At 40.7% G+C, this 21,652-nt stretch overlaps 1 protein-coding gene across 2 annotated transcripts in view; it reads left to right on the top strand.

Annotated features, from left to right (window-relative positions):
- The window catches only part of GLIS3 (GLIS family zinc finger 3), a 499,582-nt gene that overhangs the window by 445,374 nt on the left and 32,556 nt on the right, over positions 1-21,652 (top strand). For both annotated transcript variants that reach the window (XM_069576475.1, XM_069576474.1), the window contains one exon: positions 15,668-15,840. In XM_069576475.1, coding sequence (XP_069432576.1) covers positions 15,668-15,840 — 173 coding nt within the window. The remainder of the gene's footprint in view (positions 1-15,667; positions 15,841-21,652) is intronic.

The raw sequence follows: 21,652 nt of genomic DNA, 5'->3' as shown, positions 1-21,652 counted from the left end.
TATTGCCCTTCCCAAAACTTCCTGAGTAAACAGGAATATGGATGTCTTCACCCACTCACCTTTTCCATAGACATATACACATTCTCTCTCTACACTTAATCTTTTCTCTCTCATTTTGATCTTCTATTATGTGTGCAATAATGACTAAATCATAAGCATCATATAAAATATTAAAGTTTATCAAAATCAATGCTAACATTGAGGTTTGTTCATTTATTGAGTCAGTTAGCTGGAGTTTGGGCACCAATGCAATATACTAGACACTGAGGATATGTGATGAAGGAGACTGATGGGAGTCCTGCACTCTTTAAGCACCCAGTCCTATGAGAGCTAACCAGGTCAATTGGTGATCATAATAGAGGCACCTAACCAAAATTAGGGAAGCAGAAATAGAAGAAGAAATGTCTCCTTGAAATCTGAAGGTCTATAGGGCCGCGCATATATATGTGTGTATATATATATATATAAAATATATACATGATATTGCCTCACACACACACACATATATATTATAAACTAAGAAGAGCAAGAGCAGGCAAGAGTGGAGCTTCATAAATAAATGTTGGAAGAGCCTCATGAGCTGCTATAAGGAGTTTGGGCTTTATCTAGAGAACAGGCTTTGTGTATTCAGCTAAGACAGGTACCCTGGTGACTCTGGTATACATTTCAAAGGCCTCCATATCCTATTATCCATCGTGCAAGAGTTCAAAACATATTCTGGGCCCAACAAAAGAAGAAATGATTAAGAGTGTATGAATGATTTGATAGGATGCTCACCTGATGCCAGGTCATGAGCATCATTCTTTGGGTTTCAGACCTTCCTATTCAGAAGACAGTTATCCACATTTAGCTTTCCATTAAGGGGTCAATTTCTTTCTAGAAAAGAGACACAGATATTCAAGATTAAGAAAGGTGGGGTCCAAAATCCACCCTCACACGTCTACTTGAAAACTGAATGTAATGAAAGTCGTTCTGATGTTGTTGTAGGCACAAAGAGGAAGAAAATTCCAATATCCTAGACTTGATGATGGAGATTACAGCATTGGATCTTAGACTGGAAAGGACTGAGGTCCTTTTTACTGTTTTGTTTTCCTTAAATCTCTGGGAAACTTCCAGTACTTCTTGATGTATATTCCAGGGCAGAACAGCCCACCAGTCTTCAGTTCAGTTCAGTTCAGTTCAGTCGCTCAGTCGTGTTCGACTCTTTGCGACCCCATGAATCACAGCACGCCAGGGCTCCCTGTCTGTCACCAACTCCCGGAGTTGACCCAAACTCATGTCCATCAAGTTAGTGATGCCATCAAGCCATCTCATCCTCTGTTGTCGCCTTCTCCTCCTGCCCCCAATCCCTCCCAGCATCAGGGTCTTTTCCAATGTGTCAGCTCTTCGCATGAGGTGGCCAAAGTATTGGAGTTTCAGTTTTAGCATCAGTCCTTCCAATGAACACCCAGGACTGATCTCTTTTAGGATGGACTGGTTGGATTTCCTTGCAGTCCAAGAGACTCTCAAGAGTCTTCTCCAACACCACACTTCAAAAGCATCAATTCTTCAGTGCTCAGCTTTCTTCACAGTCCAACTCTCACATCCATACATGACCACTGGAAAAACCATAGCCTTGACTAGACAGATCTTTGTTGGCAAAGTAATGTCTCTGCTTTTGAATATGCTATCTAGGTTGGTCATAACTTTCCTTCCAAGAAGTAAGCATCTTTTAATTCCATGGCTGCAGTCACCATCTACAGTGATTTTGGAGCCCAGAAAAATAAAGTCTGACACTGTTTCCACTGTTTCCTCATCTGTTTCCCATGAAGTGATGGGACGGGATGCCATGATCTTCATTTTCTGAATGTTGAGTTTTAAGCCAACTTTTTCACTCTCCTCTTTCCCTTTCATCAAGAGGCTTTTTAGTTCCTCTTCACTTTCTGCCAGAAGGGTGGTGTCATCTGCATATTTGAGGTTATTGATATTGCTCCCGGCAATCTTGATTCCAGCTTGTGCTTCTTCCAGCCCAGAGTTTCTCATGATGTACTCTGCATAGAAGTTAAATAAGCAGGGTGACAATATACATCCTTGACATACTCTGTTTCCTATTTGGAACCGATCTGTTGTTCCATGTCCAGTTCTAACTGTTGCTTCCTGATCTGCATATAGGTTTCTCAAGATGCAGGTCAGGTGGTCTGGTATTCCCATCTCTTTCAGAATTTTCCACAGTTTATTGTGATCCACACAGTCAAAGGTTTTGGCATAGTCAATAAAGCAGAAATCAGTGTTTTTCTGTAACTCTCTAGCTTTTTTGATGATCCAGTGGATGTTGGCAGTTTGATCTCTGGTTCCTCTGCCTTTTCTAAAACCAGCTTGAACATCTGGAAGTTCACGGTTCATGTATTGCTGAAGCCTGAAAACTTCTTAAATATTGATCATGACCACAGCCATGCTTCATCCTCTGAGGAAAATACCAATTGTGTTATAGGCCTTTGGAATGAGCTTTCTTCTCCCAGTGATATTCACTTTACTATTAATAATAGCATCTTATAAATATGCCACCCAGATTCATTCCCAGTAAGTCACCCATACCAGGAAATTGGTGATATTTGTTACTTTCTTCTTACCTACCCAGTGATTCTGAATGGATCCTTTGGAAGAAAAGTAAAACAACAAAGGCATTGCTGAGCTAGCTTCCCTAGTCCTCTCTAATTTATCTCTAATTTAAACTTCTGTGTTGTCTGCCAAACTTTTATGAGCCTAATTTCGTTCTACCTTCAAATACATTTTAAGCCTAATCAACTCTACTCCTCCAAACCTACTTCACCGCTGTCCCCTACTATCTCAAGTACAACAGCCCCCTAAACTGGTTTTCCAACATCCAGTCTTGCCTACCCACAACCTTCTACCTTCACCCAACACACACATGGTCTCAGCTCCACACCACAACAAGAGCTGCCCTTAAAGGGTAAATTGAATCATTGAGGGTTTCCTACTGACATCTGTGTTCCCACCATTCTTGGAATAAAGTCCAAGCTCCTTTTTCTAGTGTGAAGGGCAGCAGTAATCCTGAACAGATGACTGATGCTTTCCCATCTCCACATTCTTCTCTGTGTGACTTCATGGCAAAGCAGGAGATGCTGATATGAGCTTTTGTGTGTTACTCCACCAAACAAATAGCTGGATTTGTGGTTCAAATATTCATTCACATCAGACTGTTTTCCATGGATTTAAAATTTTGAAATGCACTATTTCCTTGTTTTCAAATTAATTATAAACACACACCACAAACTATCTATTAGAAAGTCTATAAAAGGAATTATAATTTTTAAGTGCCAGTGGAGTTTTTTTCACCTCTGAATGCCAAATCAGCCATCTTTGTTTTGTTCCCACATTCCAAACAGATCCACTTCATGTGAAGCCTGAGATGGTGTTTTTTTAGTCCCCTTGGATTTTCAGTCAGGAAAGTGAGTCATGACAGTAACAAGGAAGGCTTGAGGTAAAATAGAATTCTTTCTCTTGAAATCTCTACTTGAGTACATTAGCATGAAGCAACATGGAGTTCACTAAGCCATTAGAGTATTCAGATGTATGCAATGTGTTTTCATATCCTTTCTCTGAAAGAGCAAGTTATATAGAGCCAGAATTCCTAAAGTGAAAGCCCACAAGCCATTCTAGCCCGAGTCAAGATATCCACATTACAAAGTACCTCATCTCTGATATAGAAAAGGCTGCAAAGGAAATCCTCTGCTTAGTGTTTTAACAGTGTGATCTGGAAATCAACATCATCTTTTCCCCTCTCAGGTGGAAACAGTTGGAGAAATTGGCTGCTGAGAAACTGTGTGTGTTTTTGTAGGTGAAGGACTGTTTGTTCATTAGTGGTGAGGAGTCTTATTGAGGAGAAGAGAAACAAAGAGACAAAGTTCTTTGGGTTAGTCATTTTTGGTTAGTCTTTGGGTTAGCCTCCTTTTCTGAGAAGTAGTCTTTAGTTGCTTTTCTATTTAGTTGAAAGGAGAAAAACTTTCCTCTGTTTTAATCATCTACCTTGGAGTAAATGGCTGAAACTGTTCTCTTGAACAAGCTATTCTCCCCTCAGAAACAGAAACTGGCTTCTGGACAAATACTCAGCTGGCCATTCATACCAGTTCGACAAAGGTATCTACCTGGACACAAGAATTGACACTAAGTTGGGAACCATGTCTATGGAACCAATAGTCTCAACAGAGTATTTCTTCAATAGCCAACATTTATTATTGTTGCATAGTACTGGATGAGGTGCCGGAAATGCAAAACGATAGCATTTTGAGGATTTAATGCTCTTTCCATCTGTAAGAACCAAGAACCTGTCTCTGCACATGCTAAGTTGCTTCAGTAGTGTCCAACTTTTTGCGACCCTATGGACCATAGCCTGCCAGTCTTCTCTGTCCATGGGATTCTCTAGGCTAGAATACTGGAGTAGATTGCCATGCCCTCCTCCAGGGAATCTTCCTGACCCAGGGATTGAACTTGTGTCTCTTACATCTGCATTGGCAGGTGGGTTCTTTACCACTAGTGTCACATGGGAAGTCCTAACCTTTTCTCAAGAGATCAAATTGCCAACATCCACTGGATCATGGAAAAAGCTAGAGAGTTCCAGAAAAACATCTATTTCTGCTTTATTGACTATGCCAAAGCCTTTGACTGTATGGATCACAATACACTGTGGAAAATTCTGAAAGAGATGGGAATACCAGACCACCTGACCTGCATCTTGAGAAACCTATATGCAAGTCAGGAAGCAACAGTTAGAACTGGACATGGAACAACAGACTGCTTCCAAATAGGACAAGGAGTATGTCAAGGCTGTATATTGTCACCCTGCTTATTTAACTTCTATGTAGAGTACATCATGAGAAACACTGGGCTGGAAGAAGCACAAGCTGGAATCAAGATTGCTGGGAGCAATATCAATAACCTCAAATATGCAGATGACACCACCCTTCTGGCAGAAAGTGAAGAGGAACTAAAAAGCCTCTTGATGAAAGGGAAAGAGGAATGTACCCCAATGTTCATCGCAGCACTGTTTATAATAGCCAGGACATGGAAACAACCTAGATGTCCATCAGCAGATGAATGGATAAGGAAGCTGTGGTACATATACACAATGGAGTATTACTCAGCCGTTAAAAAGAATTCATTTGAATCAGTTCTGATGAGATGGATGAAACTGGAGCCGATTATACAGAGTGAAGTAAGCCAGAAAGAAAAAAACCAATACAGTATACTAACACATATATATGGAATTTAGGAAGATGGCAATGACGACCCTGTATGCAAGACAGGAAAAAAAGACACAGATGTGTATAACGGACTTTTGGACTCAGAGGGAGAGGGAGAGGGTGGGATGATTTGGGAGAATGGCATTCTAACATGTATACTATCACGTAAGAATTGAATCGCCAGTCTATGTCTGACGCAGGATACAGCATGCTTGGGGCTGGTGCATGGGGATGACCCAGAGAGATGTTATGGGGAGGGGGGTGGGAGGGGGGTTCATGTTTGGGAACGCATGTAAGAATTAAAGATTTTAAAATTTAAAAAATAAAAACTAAAAAAAAAGAAAAAGAAAAAAAAAAAAGAAAGGGAAAGAGGAGAGTGAAAAAGTTGGCTTAAAACTCAACATTCAGAGAATGAAGATCATGGCATCCGGTCCCATCACTTCATGGGAAATAGATGGGGAAAGAGTGGAAACAGTGTCAGACTTTATTTTTCTGGGCTCCAAAATCACTGCAGATGGTGATTGCAGCCTTGAAATTAAAAGACTCTTACTCCTTGGAAGGAAAGTTATGACCAACCTAGACAGCATATTCAAAAGCAGAGACATTACTTTGCCCACTAAGGTCCATCTAGTCAAGGCTATGGTTTTTCCTGTGATCGTGTATCGATGTGAGAGTTGGACTGTGAAGAAGGCTGAGTGCTGAAGAATTGATGCTTTTGAAGTGTGGTGTTGGAGAAGACTCTTGAGAGTCCCTTGGACTGCAAGGAGATCCAACCAGTCCCTTCTAAAGGAGAACAGCCCTGGGTGTTCATTGGAAGGACTGATGCTAAAGCTGAAACTCCAATACTTTGGCCACCTGATGCAAAGAGCTGACTTATTGGAAAAGACCCTGATGCTGGGAAAGATTGAGGGCAGGAGGAGAAAGGGACGACATAGGATGAGATGGCTTGATGGCATCACCAATTTGATGGACATGAGTTTGGGTCAACTCCGGGAATTGGTGACAGACAGGGAGGCCTGGCATGCTGCAATTCATGGGGTCACAAAGAGTTGGACACGACTGAGCAACTGAACTGAACTGAACTGAACCTTTCTCTAACTGTGAATTTTTGTATATATAATGTTTCTTATAATTCATTTCTATAGCCAATTATTGCATCTCATCTTCAAGAGAAGGTATTACAAATTCATTTGTGGTTACTACAGTAGTAACTTGACATTCTTCAGATGAAGAAAAAAAGCATATATAAACAGCACATGTTATTACTGACCAAACCACCACCCAGCTAGTTTCTTTTCAAATTTAGGGATTATACTGACTTCTGAGATCTCATTTAGTAGTGGCTTTCAAAGGCACCCAGCTGTACTTGGCCAGAGTACTACATTGGATGTCAGTTCTAAAAGTCCTGATGTTGTCAAGAGACTTGTGTTTGCAGTTTGAGACCATGAGGAAGGCCCAGAAGAAATCATTTTTTTAATCTGCCTCTCTACCTTGTTTTCTCCTATTTGGACAGAAATAACAGTTTTCCTCTCATTTCTCATGTGGCATTCTCATTACTCTCTCTTCTGAATGTTTTTCTCAAATCCACTGCATTCTGTTGCAAGGCAGACTGAACTCTGTGCCTAACACTCTGCTGAACAAGAGAAACCTTCCCTTAGCCACAGGACCATGAGTTAATCCCCTTGTTTTGACCTCCTCAGAGCTGCCCAAGGGATGACATCATTACAGAACTTTTTTCCACAGCAGTATTTTTGACATGAAATGTCCAAGACCACTCTGGATAAATGTTCTTCTGGTTGGCACCTTTTTGTAAAGAGGATTTGGCAGAATCAGACTTTTCTTTCCTTTTTCCCCTTCACATCAGATTCTGAAATAAGACAAACAACAGAGTCACAGCCAATTCTGCAGTCGAGATATTCCAAAAAGCCTGGCTCTTGGTTAAATGCGTCCTGCATAATTCATTTCTATAACATGGCCTGTATGTCCGTCCCCCTCGCTTTGCATTCCACAGGGGAGTAATAGTGTGATGCCATAGACCCTGTTGCGCTGTGCACAAGAAAAAATACTCTTCTCTGCCTTGGGCATTGAATACTTTATTTTCTTGACTTATAAGTTACTCCATAAACCCAAGTGGAGAAGCATTCCTCCAGAACACTCCATCCTTTATATTTCCCACAAATAGTCATTATAATATATATGTGGCCTCTATAAAAAGCCTTGATGATCATTTCACCTATAGCCAACTTCACAGCCCTCATTTTGTCATGCTTTGTGGAGACTCAGGCAGTTATTTTTTAGCCTTAAACTCATCCCACTTGGTAAATTATTTGCAGTTAATATTGACCCAGACTCTTATAAGCAGAAAAACACTAAGCCCTTCCAGGGGATGGATTCAGCTCTTTGAGTAGTTTGGAACCGAGTCCTCAGATGAACATACAGCTCTTGGCCTGCTTTGGTCCTGCCCAGATGGACAGTGTTGCAATTACCCATACTTCCCCAAGGCCGTTTCTTCATTTCTGAAAACTAGTCTTGATTGTCTCAGAAGCAGAATTCAATTTGCAGTTCCCCCAGTAACGTGCTGTGATTCATTCGAGGACAAATCTGGATTGAATTGAGTCCAAGTGTCTCTTTTGTGAGACAGAAGGGAAGTATAAGTAGATACTATAGTCACCCAGATGAGTCAGCCAGGAATTCATGAAGTGATTCATAAATTGTTATAAAGACCACTAACGTCTACTAAAATGGAGCGCTGTCTGGCTATACAAAGTGGGGTATTATCATGGGCGGGGGGTTTAGATGTTAAATCAGATGTGAAATCCTTAAAACTGTGCTTTTCTTTTTAGGTTTTGAAAAGGATTCCTTTTTTCCCCTTCTGCAGTCAGCCAACTGCTAAAGCCATTTTTCATTGATTACTTTTCACAGATGAATTTTAAAACCACTACAGATGATACCCCACAATTCTTTGGGGGAATAAAGAATACCTCCCCAAATCTACTATAGACCAGTTTCTTTTCATTATTTCTACTCCCTGGCAGCAAATCAATAATATTTTTCATGTGAATACAATAAAACTAGCTGTTCTGATGCATTCTTCCTTCTTTGGGAGGTCTATAACCCTCATGGAAGAAAGAAGGTGGGGAGGGGGCGAACTGTCCAAGCACATATTAATCTAGTTGATCATGTAAACACCTCTTTTCAAAGTGTTAACCCCCAAAGCAGTGCTAAAACACACAGTCCCACATCGCTTGCCAGCACTGCTTGCATATACAATACAAATGAAGAAAAGTGAGGCATGTTTATGACACGTGCTTGGTGTGCAACACACCTATTAATAAAATTTGTTTGAAGAAATGCAATTGTTAGTTGACACATAGAAATATTTTGGATTTATACATAAGGGAGAGTGTAACTGAAAGGAGCTATCCAGTTGGAAAGACTAAAGGTATAAGCCTGGCTTGGGCACAAAGAACCCCATTTTCAAACCGAGCAACTTCACCAAAGCAAACTGGGAAACACATAGTCAGATTTCTTAAAGGCAGTAGCTTGCTGATGCCCACCCCCTGCCCATCCTCATCACCTGGCAGTGAGAAACAAAACCTCAGAGGCCCACAGGAGTCCTCTTCCTTGCTCCCTCAACTCGTCTCTCTGCTTTGCTTTGCATCTCTGTTAGAAAACGTCTCACCTTATTGGGATAAAGTGATATCTGGAGAACTAACTGCATGACTGTGGCAAACCATTTCATGTCTCTGGGCCAGATACGATGGTGCACCAATGTCCTTCAACTCAAATATTCTATGGTTGTATGGATTTGTGAGCTCAGTTGGAAAAGCTGGAAAACCACAACTAAGTGTGCCTAGAACTAGAAAATTAACCAGATGAGTAAATACCTCGCTTTCTTTGAGCCTCTTTCCATATCAAAATAGTCGAGGGAGAAAAGAGTCCTAAGGTTTTTTTTTTTTTTTTTTTGGAGCTTAATAGATATTCTAACAAAATGCTATTATGTTAGATAGCTCTTAAGCATTGGGTATATTTTAAATCAGAGATACCTTAAATGTACCCTCTGTTCAGAGAAGTCATTCCGTAAACATGTATTGATCATCCAAAACGTGTCAAATATTCATTGTTTAAAGGACTTTGATACCTAATGTAAAATTGTTCATAGTTACCCTTCCATCCCTCACCTTCCATTCTTTGTTTTTCTCTGCAGTACTCCTTTCTTCTAGCTCAATACACAGCTTGTGGATTTAAACTTGTTTATTGCCTGTCTCCTCTCACCACAGCAGAGGTTCCCTAAACTCAGTGTCGCTTATTACTGTATCTCTAGTGCACCTTCCCTGAGAGCTCAGTTGGTAAGGAATCCACCTGCACTGCAGGAGACCCCAGTTCAGTTTCCAGATTGGGAAGATCCACTGGAGAAGGGATAGGCTACCCAGTCCAGTATTCTTGCGCTTCCCTTGTGGCTCAGCTGGTGAAGAATCCACCTGCACTGTGGGAGACCTGGGTTCGATCCCTGGGTTGGGAAGATCCCTGGAGAAGAGAAAGGCTACCCACTCCAGTATTCTGGCCTAGGGAATTCTATGGACTATATAGTTCATGGGGTCGCAAAGAGTCGGACACAACTGTGTGAATTTCACTCACTCAGTGCACCCGAAGAACTTAGTTGGTGCTCAATAAATACCTCATGAATGAATAAATAAATATGTTATCTCGGATTTTATGACCCCCCAGTAAGAGTTGAGAGTATTTTGCACTTGAAATTGAGGCTGAGAGAAGTCAGGAATTTATTCAAGATTAGCTAGCTATTATAGTAAGGGGTAGAGCTACACTCCAAGCCTAGGGGATCTGACTTCTCGTCCATCTGTCTTCTATGACATCCATCTGCTTTTTCTGCCATTTGCAATTTCTCTGCACATGAATTTCACCAGTTCTACATGTTTCAGTTAGGGCCTGTTGTTCTACGAAACAGTCTAAGATTGAGTACTGCATGTGCAGGAGAGCTCTTTACTTCTGGCCCACCTTACGGCACCCCACTCCAGTACTCTTGCCCGGAAAATCCCATGGATGGAGGAGCCTGGTGGGCTGCAGTCCATGGGTTCCCTAAGAGTCAGACACGACTGAGTGACATCACTTTCACTTTTCACTTTCATGCATTGGAGAAGGAAATGGCAACCCACTCCAGTATTCTTGCCTGGAGAATCCCAGGGATGGGGGACCCTGGTGGGCTGCCATCTATGGGGTCGAACAGAGTCGGACACGACTGAAGCGACTTAGCAGCAGCAGCAGCACCTTACTGCAAAGTGGGGAAGCTCAGTGTGAACAGAGAAGGGGAGCAGGCTGCAGAAGGGAAGGAGCATCAGTTCAGGCAGTTCAGTCGCTCAGTCGTGTCCAACTCTTTGCCACCCCATGAATCGCAGCATGCCAGGCCTCCCTGTCCATCACCAACTCCCGGAGTTCACTCAGACTCACATCCATCGAGTCGGTGATGCCATCCAGCCATCTCATCCTCTGTGGTCCCCAATCCCCTGCCCCCAATCCCTCCCAGCATCAGGGTCTTTTCCAATGAGTCAACTCGTCGCATGAGGTGGCCAAAGTACTGAAATTTCAGCTTCAGCATCATTCCCTCCAAAGAAATCCCAGGGCTGATCTCCTTCAGAATGGACTGGCTGGATCTCCTTGCAGTCAAAGGGACTCTCAAGAGTCTTCTCCAACACCACAGTTCAAAAGCATCAGTTCTTCGGTGCTCAGCTTTCTTCACAGTCCAACTCTCACATTCATACATAACCACTGGAAAAACCATAGCCTTGACGAGATGGACCTTTGTTGGCAAAGTAATGTCTCTGCTTTTCAATATGCTGTCTAGGTTGGTCATAACTTTCCTTCCAAGGAGTAAGTGTCTTTTAATTTCATGGCTGCAGTCACCATCTGCAGTGATTTTGGAGCCCAGAAAAATAAAGTCTGACACTGTCTCCACTGTTTCCCCATCCATTTACCATGAAGTGATGGGACCAGATGCCATGATCTTCATTTTCTGAATGTTGAGCTTTAAGCCAACTTTTTCACTCTCCTCTTTCCCTTTCAAGAGGCTTTTTAGTTCCTCTTCACTTTCTGCCATAAGGGTGGTGTCATCTGCATATCTGAGGTTATTGATATTGCTCCAGCAATCTTGATTCCAGCTTGTGCTTCTTCCAGCCCAGCGTTTCTCATGATGTACTCTGCATATAAGTTAAATAAGGAAGGAGCATAACCAAGTACATATCCCCAAATAATTAGACAGTTTCCAAGGTATATAGATAAATATATGCAGAAACCTTTCTAAGGTTGTTTTTTTTCTTTTTTCCTCCCCCAAACCATTGAAACATGGCTCATGCTAAGGTTATATAAACTCCTCCACTAAATGAGTGGAAATAGTTGACTCATTTCTCTGGATTGCTATTGTGTGATCTGCTTCTGATAAGCAGTGATTTTTTTTTAATTCTAGTCTGTTATGTGCATTTTTATGTAATAATTTTCTATTGTTTAAAAGAAGTATAAAAGTCAAAGAAGAGATTGGTAAGCTATGTCAAATGAAATCTGTGAAATGTCAACTGCAGATCAGCAACTGGGGGACAGAGCTGGACCTAGAAAGACATCAGACATTATGTCTTCTGGCTCTGGAAAACTGCTGTCACTCAGAATGAATGAGAGTGATGATATCTTGTCTTGACATGATGGGGGAATGAAATGTTCCATGGGAGGAAAATTATAAATCTCTGCAATTTATACTCAGCATTAAAATTCTATATTTTATCATCAAAAAAATTAATTCACCTCCTTTGGAGTTAAAAAGAAATCTTTCTCCTTTGGGAAGAATATTCAGATCATGTTCATTTGACATGTGTGTGCATGTGTTAAAAAGACTAGGTTGGAAAATAGGTGAAGACACTAAGAAAATGGGATTTCAAGGCCCCCTCCACCCTACCTTCAGTAACAATAACAACACTGTATATTTTGCTTAGTGAGTTTCTATTTAAGTATGCATGTTTTTTATTTGTTTGCTTGCTTTTGAAGTAAATGGCTTCAAACTACTCAAGTTTCTTGAGGTTTTTTTTTTGCTTTTTAAATAACATTCCTGGCATCTCTCTTGCTGTAAGTTAGTGATTGCTTTCGGTTGCTCCCAGGGCCTTGCTTTGTACCACAGAGCTTTCTCTTCTGCTTCTCTCCTGCCCTCTCATACCTGATTCTTATTTGCCATTTTTATTTCTGTGAGCTAGTTAACGAGTAAGCAAGTTTATAATAACTAAGTTTAAGTTAATAGATTGTAAGATTTTTCAATAACATACTTTGTTGTGTTTTTTAGGCAATAACAAAATTGATTCTGTGTACTAGAAAGTCTGTCTTATCTATGCAGTCATTTCTTACAGTGGACTTTTTAGTGCTAAATTTTTATTTATTTCTTTGTTCCTAACAATTGTCTGGATTATCACGATCACATCTCATTGCTTTTCATTCCTCCTCTATGTATGTAAAAGTTAGAATTTCTGTACCAATACTTTTCTTTTAAAAGCAAAGACTGCTTTAGGTGTGCATTTATTTCATGGAGAATGGTATATATTTAAATTTTTATTAATGTGTTATACAGAGTATCATACTAGATTTTGAACGTATATTAACTTTATGCCATATAATCTTATTTATTTTAATAACATGGAGTAAAACCCAGCCTGAAGTGGCAAAAAGTAAAATGTAAGGTCCGCTGAGGGCTCAGTATTATTTTATTCCCCCCAGGTTTCTGAGATAGACTGTGCTAAAATCTTGCTGTGTATGTGCTTTTACATTGTTTCCCTTCGTTCAACATTGCTTTTATAGTAAGTAATATGTGGTAAAGAGCATGGCTCAGTGTGAAACTTGTGTGACTGAATAGATAAGAATGATCCGTAATTAGCATGTAAGTATATACTTTCTGGGTAGATGTATAGATATATAATTTATATACAGATATATCATCTAAATATAGATACAGAGGTCTGTCGTATGAAATTAACATTCCAGATGACTCCTAATATGCTCACGTGAACTCTGTTCTTTTAGTTGGTTGCCTATGCTACTTTTTTATGACTAGTGATCATAATTCATGCTAGTCACATCATCGCAAATGACAAAAACATAAAGTTTTACGTTGCTGACAGTCTTTGCCGCTTTCCCCTTCCCCACACACATTTTCTACTCTTTCTTAATCAAACTTTTATTTACAAGCTAGATTTATTGTGCTGTGGAGGAGGGAGTTGTGAAATAAAATTATTCTCCTCCTTCAAGCTATTAGTACTAAGATCATACTTCTAAATACTGTAACATGCCCCATCTATACATCTCTGCTCTGTTAGTCCTTAACAGGCAGAAGTACCAGGAGAGGAGACTGAAAACCCACCAAGAGCTTGTTTCATCTTTTATTCCCAAACAAAGAAATACAATTAAGAAGCCAAAGAATCTTGCTTCTTTCCCCCCAACCCCTGCCGAAAACAAATTTGAGATGCCAAAGATGGCTACTTAGCAATGATGTAGGTTTCCTTCTAATTCAAATCCACCCCTTTCTCTCCCTCCCTAGCGATCTTCTGCTCACAGGATTCTGGTGTTGGTTGGTGGTGTGAACTCCTTCTAGCCCTAGAGTCTGTGGTCTCACAATTCCACAGCTTGAGGGCAGCCTGTGAGAGACACTGAGGACATGTTCCCCAAGAAAATAGCCTCTATTTGGGGAATCTTGGCATGCGAGTTTTTATGGGGACAGTGTCAGGGTTAGCTTGCTCTGTTTTTTCTCAGAGCAATGGGCCACTCAGCACTCTTTTCAGACTAATTCCAGTTAAGATGATGTGCTTGGAGAATGTATATTTATCAGGCACAGAACACTGAGTTACTGTTCTCTTCCAGCAGAGGGAAGATACATGTTCTTGATTAAGTAGGCATCCGAACGAACCCAGCAAGTTTCTTTAAGCAGCCTCTGACTTCTCTTCTCCATAACTATTCTATATCCTCCCTTCTTGGTTCCTATGTCATCTTCCTGCATTGTCTCATCAGACCTCAAGAAGGGGAATGCAGAGAGAAATGGGATTTCATCCCATGATTTCTTACTGCAGCAATACAAATGTAGAAAATCTACCTTGTTAACTACTGTGGTTCAGAACGTCCTTCCTTTGATTCATCAACGGCCCTACACAAAAAGCCCAGGAAAATTAAGTGACCTGTTTCTGTGAAATAAGTGATGTATACATATGGTGACATCTACACATTGTCATAAAACAAAGCCTGCCTTTCTATACAGAAACAGCCTGTTGAAATTTTTCAACCTCCTGAGTTTTTGGAGGACAATCAAATACTTCACTGCTAACAGTTTCCCTGCTCATTATCGTGATGCTTCCTTTCACTGCACTGACAGAGTCCCTGCTCCTTTTTCTATCACACTTGTGCCAGCTACCTACTGAACTGGCAAATCAAGTGCTGGTTTTTTTTTTTCCAGGGGGAGGGGGCATTGGAAAAGGAAAGTTAACTTTGTTTTGAATGCCAGCAACTATGAGAGAGAACAGACACTTGTCCAAAGGCTGACTCCCCTCTCCGCCTGACAATTTTGATAGTCTGGTCATTGCTCAACTTTAACATTGTTCGCACAAGTACACTTCAAGGAAACTTCAATGTTAGACAGTATAAGGTGTCATTTTAAACCTAGTGAGTCAAATCCTGCCATTTCCCTTACAATTAGAAGATCAATGGATAGTTATCATTTTATATCTCAGGTTAGTTGATAATATCACTTTATTTAAACACCTGTATGTTCTGCCTCAGAAACTACCAGTAATCTTATGGAGATGGGCATGTCTGACTGCAAAAATGTCCCAAATCATGTTCCTGCTACACCTTGGGCAATGTTCTTTACCAAACACAGAACCTACACAGATCTCTGAGTTCTGGATTTCAAACCACACTTGACCTTTGAGGTATAAGTTAATTTATACTTGACAAAATAAAATATGTTGTCTAAAGAGAATAGGACTAAAGAAGCAAAATGTTTATGAGCTAAGTGTAAATGAATCAGAAGTATATGAATCATATTTCCCCTAAAATGCAAACAGGTCTAAAAATTAGTGGAAAGGGGGGTCTGACAAAAGAGGTGCTTTGAATTTCACCAAGCCCAGAGTATTTGAAATGCATTTTAAGAAGCTTGACAAACTCAGACTGTGACTGGATTTTCCCTTTGTTGATCTCTTTTATTCTCTCAGTATCTCAATTGAGAATTCAGTGGTTGAAAAATGGGAGAGAAAAGTCTTAAGATTTTTTTAAAAAGGCTTTTTGTCATGCTCATATACAGTCAGAATAGGGAATTAGAATTTAGCTTTGAAGACTTTGTCTTTGCTCCTGCTATTTTACATCTCTCATGTTTCCTTTTATAATTGTTTTCTCAGGTTTGCACCTTCTGCTCCATCTCCTCACCACATTAGCCCCCGGAGAGTTCCAGCTCCTTCTTCAATAATGCAGAGAACACAGCCTCCCCATACCCAGCAGCCCTCAGGATCACACCTGAAGTCTTATCAGCCAGAAACAAGCTCTTTTCAACCAAATGGAATCCATGTCCATGGTAAGCAAGTAACTGTTAGTCTCTTGAGTTTTGAAAAGTGATTCTGTGCTGTTGCTTTTAATTAAGTGTCTTAGTTACCTGTTGTAGATTTCAGCTGTCCTGTCATATACCACCAGGCTTTGGCTTTGATGACTTTCCTGTAAAATTTCACACTTTACCAGCATGAAATCTTGTAGCATCTTCCTGGCTTTGGCCCTAAGATGGGATGACTTAGGATACCCACAAGTGGTCAGCCCAAGGTAATGATCCATTCCTTGACCCAGGGCTTTTGACACCTTGTGGACAGGTCCTAACAATAACATCTTGTTTCTTAGACAATAAATGGTGTGAAAGGCAACAGCAGGGGTTCTTTGGCCCGTGCCTGCCTCTCCTCTCACAGGTCTTTGCCCCATTCCCATATGCCCAGGTCCTCTCCATCCTTCAGGACCCAGATGAAATGCCACTTCCCTCTGAAGCCTTTTCTGATCTCCTTGCTGGACATAATCTGTCTTGGCTCTAAACTGGCTGCTCATCACCTGTACTTCCTATGCGACATACGCGGTCTCTCACTTGTAATTTACTTCTCTGTGAGTAAAACTTGTCTTCATTGGTAAATGTGTAAACTTCTTTCTAAAGTCAGAATTTTCTGACCCATTGTTCTTCCTTTTTGAGAATTTAGCACAGTTCTTCACATGTTGTAAAGATACATTGAGTACTGGGTGGATTCATGGAAGAAGAGGGAAGAAGGCAAGAGAAGTCATGATTGCTTTCAAAATGTGGTTAACCTGGAACATGCATGGAGAACTAAGTTTAGCTTAATTTCTTTTCTTTACTTGAGCCAATTTTGCTGACTCAGGCAGATATCTTAGTGAGCATCCATAGAAAGTTGAGTTGTTAAATCACACAGACTCAAAAGATACATAGCCTTTTACTTCCTAGGGACAGATACATATTCTGTTGAAGCAGAAGTGATACTGTATATTTAAACTGAGAGTTTCAGCGCCTGAGAAACACGAGTCAGTTCTCTATCTGTCTCATGCTGATTCCTGAATTTGCTTTCTGTGAGTTATTACTTGTAATTAATGGGTGATATCCCCCCAAAATCTAAATCAGTATTCAAGCTGTGTATGGAAAAGTGTGAATAACCTCCCAGGAGGGCAGAACAAAGCAGCAGGATGGAGCTCAGCGTGGATAAGGAATCCATCGCCTCTCCCCTCTACCTGGCAGCAGTGGTCACACAAACCCCCTATCCTCAACAAAACTTGGGCCTCTGGTATTATTGTTTACCTTCTTCTGTCAGTAAATTTCTTCTCAAGCTTTAGTTATGTGTTTACTCAACCAAGAAATATTCCATGAGTGCCTACTATGTGTAAAGAAATGAACGTGTGAAAAAGACAAACAGAACACTCTGCTTTCTGAGGGGGGTTCCCAACCCTGACAAGGAGCTCTTCTAATGTGGGGGAGATCCAGGTGCTCTGAAGCCACCCTTATCTGTGGGTGGAAGGCAAACAACAGAAGTTCTGGCTTTGTGGACTACAGAATAGGTCATTGATTCTAAGACACGCAGTTTTTACCTTCATATTTCAACACTGCTAAAATCTGAATATATCTCAGTCAGTGGCATCGTGTAATTGGCAGTGATTTTTTCTTTCTGGTGCTGTATAGAATAATGGAGCATGTCACAGTCAGTGGTATCATAGTTCCAATGAAATACAATATCACACACTTTGATTACAACTGTGAAGTATATTTTAAAATTTCAAAAATTAACCTACTTGTAGAAAAAAATAGAAGGAAATTCTCTAAAACATTAACAGTTGTGTTTTTCTTTTTTTTTTAAATCATGGTGGTAGGATAATGGGTAGTTTCCTGTCTTTTTTTTTTTTTTTTTTTTCTGCTTTCTAAAGAAATTCTAAAAAAGATTTTGGAATTAGACCAATTAGAATGCAAATACCAATCTACTCAGCTGTGTGACTCTGGACAAATTATTGAGCTTGAGTTTTCTTTCATTAAATGAGGGCAGTCTTATCTATCTTCTCTCATCAGTTGTTATGAGGATTCAACAAGGAAAGCACTTGGTACAGTGTAGGAGCTTAATTAATTAATGTTCTTCCTTCTACTCCCTTTTCTTTATCAGGCTATTTGAGAATAGGAATAATATTTGTAGCCTTAGGGTAAGCATAATACTTGATCCAGAGTAGACATTTAGTAAGTATTTACTAGAAAAGGGATTGACACTCTCTCATTCACCAAGCAAATAATGAAACAAGATACAAATAATGGATTTACCCTCTCATTTCGTCCTGCCTCTTAGCAAAAGACTCTTGTGCCATATTTCTCATTTTTAGTTGAATAATGAATTTTCACAAGTTTAGTTGAAACTTGAAATCATGGGTTTTTTTTTTTAAATTTTCACCTTGTTAAAAATTCCCGTGACTAATAAGAAACTGCTAATAGTGTTACAAATCCTCCCTAGTTGGTCCCCAACAAAGGTCCTTCTGCCCAGTGTTGTTCGAGTCGATAGAACAAGACTGAGTTCATTTCAGAAGCAAAGGAAAGCTTCATTCTTTGATAAAAGAATGGAGAGGCCCCGACTCCTGCTCTATAGCATGGGCTTTCCCAGAAAGGCCATAAACTGGGCTTCTTTGTAGGATTTTTTCCTACAGGAGGGTGGGAGGAGTTCTTGCAGGTCCGGTGCAGCATTTCTGCAAATGGCATGCCACCCTCATCTTGAATTGCAACGTCATGCTCAGTGCTTGTGCATGCCAAGCTGAAGTGTCTGGCACAGCAGTTCTGCACTGGGAGCTCCAATCCAACCTGTTAAGTGCAAGGCCCGCTATAGGCAAGTGAAACTAAACACAAAAGAAGAGATTATACCTTATCTTCTCACCTAGGTTGTGTCCTATTTTTCCTGGGAACCCCACTGGGCTTTGCCAATGACAATAGCAGCTCTAAAATAAATACATACAACAAGCCTTTCTGGAAGAAATCAAGATATAGTTATGCAAACTGGGGAGATCCTGACTCTTGCAGGAAGGTGGTCAAGTGGCTGCAGTGACGAACTAGCAAAGGAAGTCGTGGATTAGCTTCTGGTCCTCTGCTAGGATTTAAGAGTAGGGACCCAGATGTGTACTTACTTCCTCTGCCAAGCTTTTTTTTTTTTTTTTTCTGAAAATATTTTCTAACACTTTCTTGGCATGACCATTTCTTATCAACTACTCCTTAGGATAAGGGCCAAATTGATCTAATATTTTTCAAGTGGGTGATTCAGTGCTAGGGATAAGGGGAGCAGAGATCCTCTAAATGAGTTGCTGTTACTGACTATGCCTTTCAGCTTTGGTTGCACTAGTTTGCTTGATGGTATTATATAGGATCTTGGTAAGAAGGAACTTCATCCCTGATAAAACTAGATTTTTAAAGCCCCGAGCAGTGTCAGGGTTGCTAACATGATAGCTGCAGTGAATATTTGTTCTTTCTTTCAAGAAGTTCATGGCTTTAATGAACATTGTCATCCCCATCCTCTCTATGCTCCCTGCGGTAGGTAGAGGTCAGAGAAAAATGTCATCACTGTATTTTTAGATATGAGAACTGAGACATGGAAGAGGATTAAATGTCTAGGCATTGCTGCCTTGGCAAAGTGCATGGGCATCATGAACAAGAAATCCACATTTCCAAGCCACTTTCTTAGTCTACCTAAGTCAAAAGCACATCAAAATAAATATGATTTGTGTATATAGCCATGAAATATACACTTGTATGTGGATGTTGTTGCATTACATAGAGCCATGAAAAGTTGCTATTCAGAGGGGCTTTGGTCTAATAGATGAAGAAAATGTGGTCCATTGAGTTTTATTTATGCCATCCTAATTGAAAAGAGCTTAGATGTTGTGTGCTCTATGTATATATTTATTAAGAGGTATTTTGTAAAAGGCATACTGTGAAAAGGTTGATAGCACTGCATTTTCAAGTTCCCTTAACTAGTGGATGACCCAGGACCAGAACTCAGTTTTGTTGATTCTGCATCTACTTCATCCATTCGTACGGTCTTCATTAGTAAGGTGGATAAGGTGTCATTTCTTTTAATATTTGAATGCTGATAGCATTTGCAGGTCTCTGTTTAGATGGCATCTCCAAGGTAACTTCCTAATACATTTTAGTCTTTTATTTAAGATGTAAACATAAGGACAACTCTTTTCAATCATGTAAGCTTATTCTTCAGTCTTTTCTTTCTCTTTAGGACTATTCTCTTGCCCGGGCAAGCTTCAGCATTTTGCCTGGATTAGTTGCCTGAGAGCTGATATTTGTACATTGTGTTATGGTACTAATGGATAATTTCTTTTTAAATGTCCTATTCACTCCAGGCTGTTAGAATGCCATGGGAACTCCTAGAACAGTATTTTAACAACCTTCCTCCTTCTGGACCCATCAAGGAGAGGCCAAGTTCAATTCAACAAGTGTTTATTGATCATCCACTTTTGCCAGGCAAACATGAATGTTGTTTAATCAGTGCAATGTGATACATGCAATATCAGAAGGTATCAGAGGCTCCCAGTTTATTCAGAGGAAAATATCAGAGAAAGGGTTCTGGAGGTGACCTTGACTAGGGATTTGAAGATGAATAGATCTTTGGGGAAGCCAAGTGGCAAGCAATATTCCAGGCAAGGGGAAGCAGAATACACAGGCAAGAACACAAAGGGCAGCATGGTGTACGCCTAGAGAGACGAGCCTAAGCAGTTTGTGTGTGACTGGAATATATAGCTCAGCCATGGAATATAGAGAGAGCAGGCTGAGGAGCCAGCAAGGCCAGCTTATAAAGGGATATGGGGCCACACTAAGTGTTATGCTGCTGAGTAAAGAAGCCAGTGTGTTATTTAGGAAACTCAGCTAGGGCATTGTGTAGAGAATGGAATGGGTGGGGTAGGAACATGACATCCTAACTCTAGGGATTAGGTTGGACTGCCCGCGGAGAACACCAGAACAACAGTGACTTACGTAAATGGTCTAGTTCCTCCTCTGGGTGAACTGCTAAATAGGGAAATGATGTCAGAAAAATGTGGAACTCTGTTTGTTCACACGCAAGTTTTCCTAGGCAAGAGTAGCTGAGATACAAGGAGGAAATGAAGAAGCCCTCAGCCTATCTGATGCACAGGCAGGATCCCTTTCTTTTCTCTTTTAATAAAATATGAAAGGTGCATGATCCCAAAGCTGTCTCCCCAGAAAGGTACACACCAGGCCTGCCCAGCCTTCAGCTGATGACAGATCACAGTTCTTCCAAAGTACTGGTTCTGTCGCCTGCTGTCTCAGTTCCTGCAAGCCGTCACTTCAAGTCAACATTTTTGTGCATTTTTAATAACCACCATAGAGCCTCTAGCCACATTGAACTGGCTGCCCAGATCTTCTCTTATCATCTTATTCCTGCAGTTAGTAGGTTTCACAGATTTTGAGTGGTCTGTCCAATCCTAGTTTTCCCAGAGAGCCTGTTATTTGTAATACATGTTTGTACAAAGACTTTCTCATGACTTGTTTCTCATGTTATAGCAGCCTACCTAGTGTACTCTTCCCCACGCGACAAGACATCTAAAAGTAACAGTTACGAGGGGGAGAAGCAACCCAACGGAGCCAACCGTGTGCCAGCCCCTCCAGCTTTCCGCTTTGCTGTCTTTAACAGTGACTGCCGTCCTCCACTGTGACCTCCGTATTGGCCACAATACGGATGCTGTTGTTCTCCATTCGTTTCTTGTCTCAGTTCCAGGCAAAAATAAGGGGAAAGGGTGAAGGAGAGGTGCACCCCAAACTTAACCCCATGGCCATCCTCACGTGCAAGGGAGTCTGG

This window comes from Ovis canadensis, chromosome 2 (assembly GCF_042477335.2).
Source record: "Ovis canadensis isolate MfBH-ARS-UI-01 breed Bighorn chromosome 2, ARS-UI_OviCan_v2, whole genome shotgun sequence".
NCBI classification, from domain to species: domain Eukaryota; kingdom Metazoa; phylum Chordata; class Mammalia; order Artiodactyla; family Bovidae; genus Ovis; species Ovis canadensis.
This window is presented reverse-complemented; position numbering and strand designations above follow the sequence as displayed.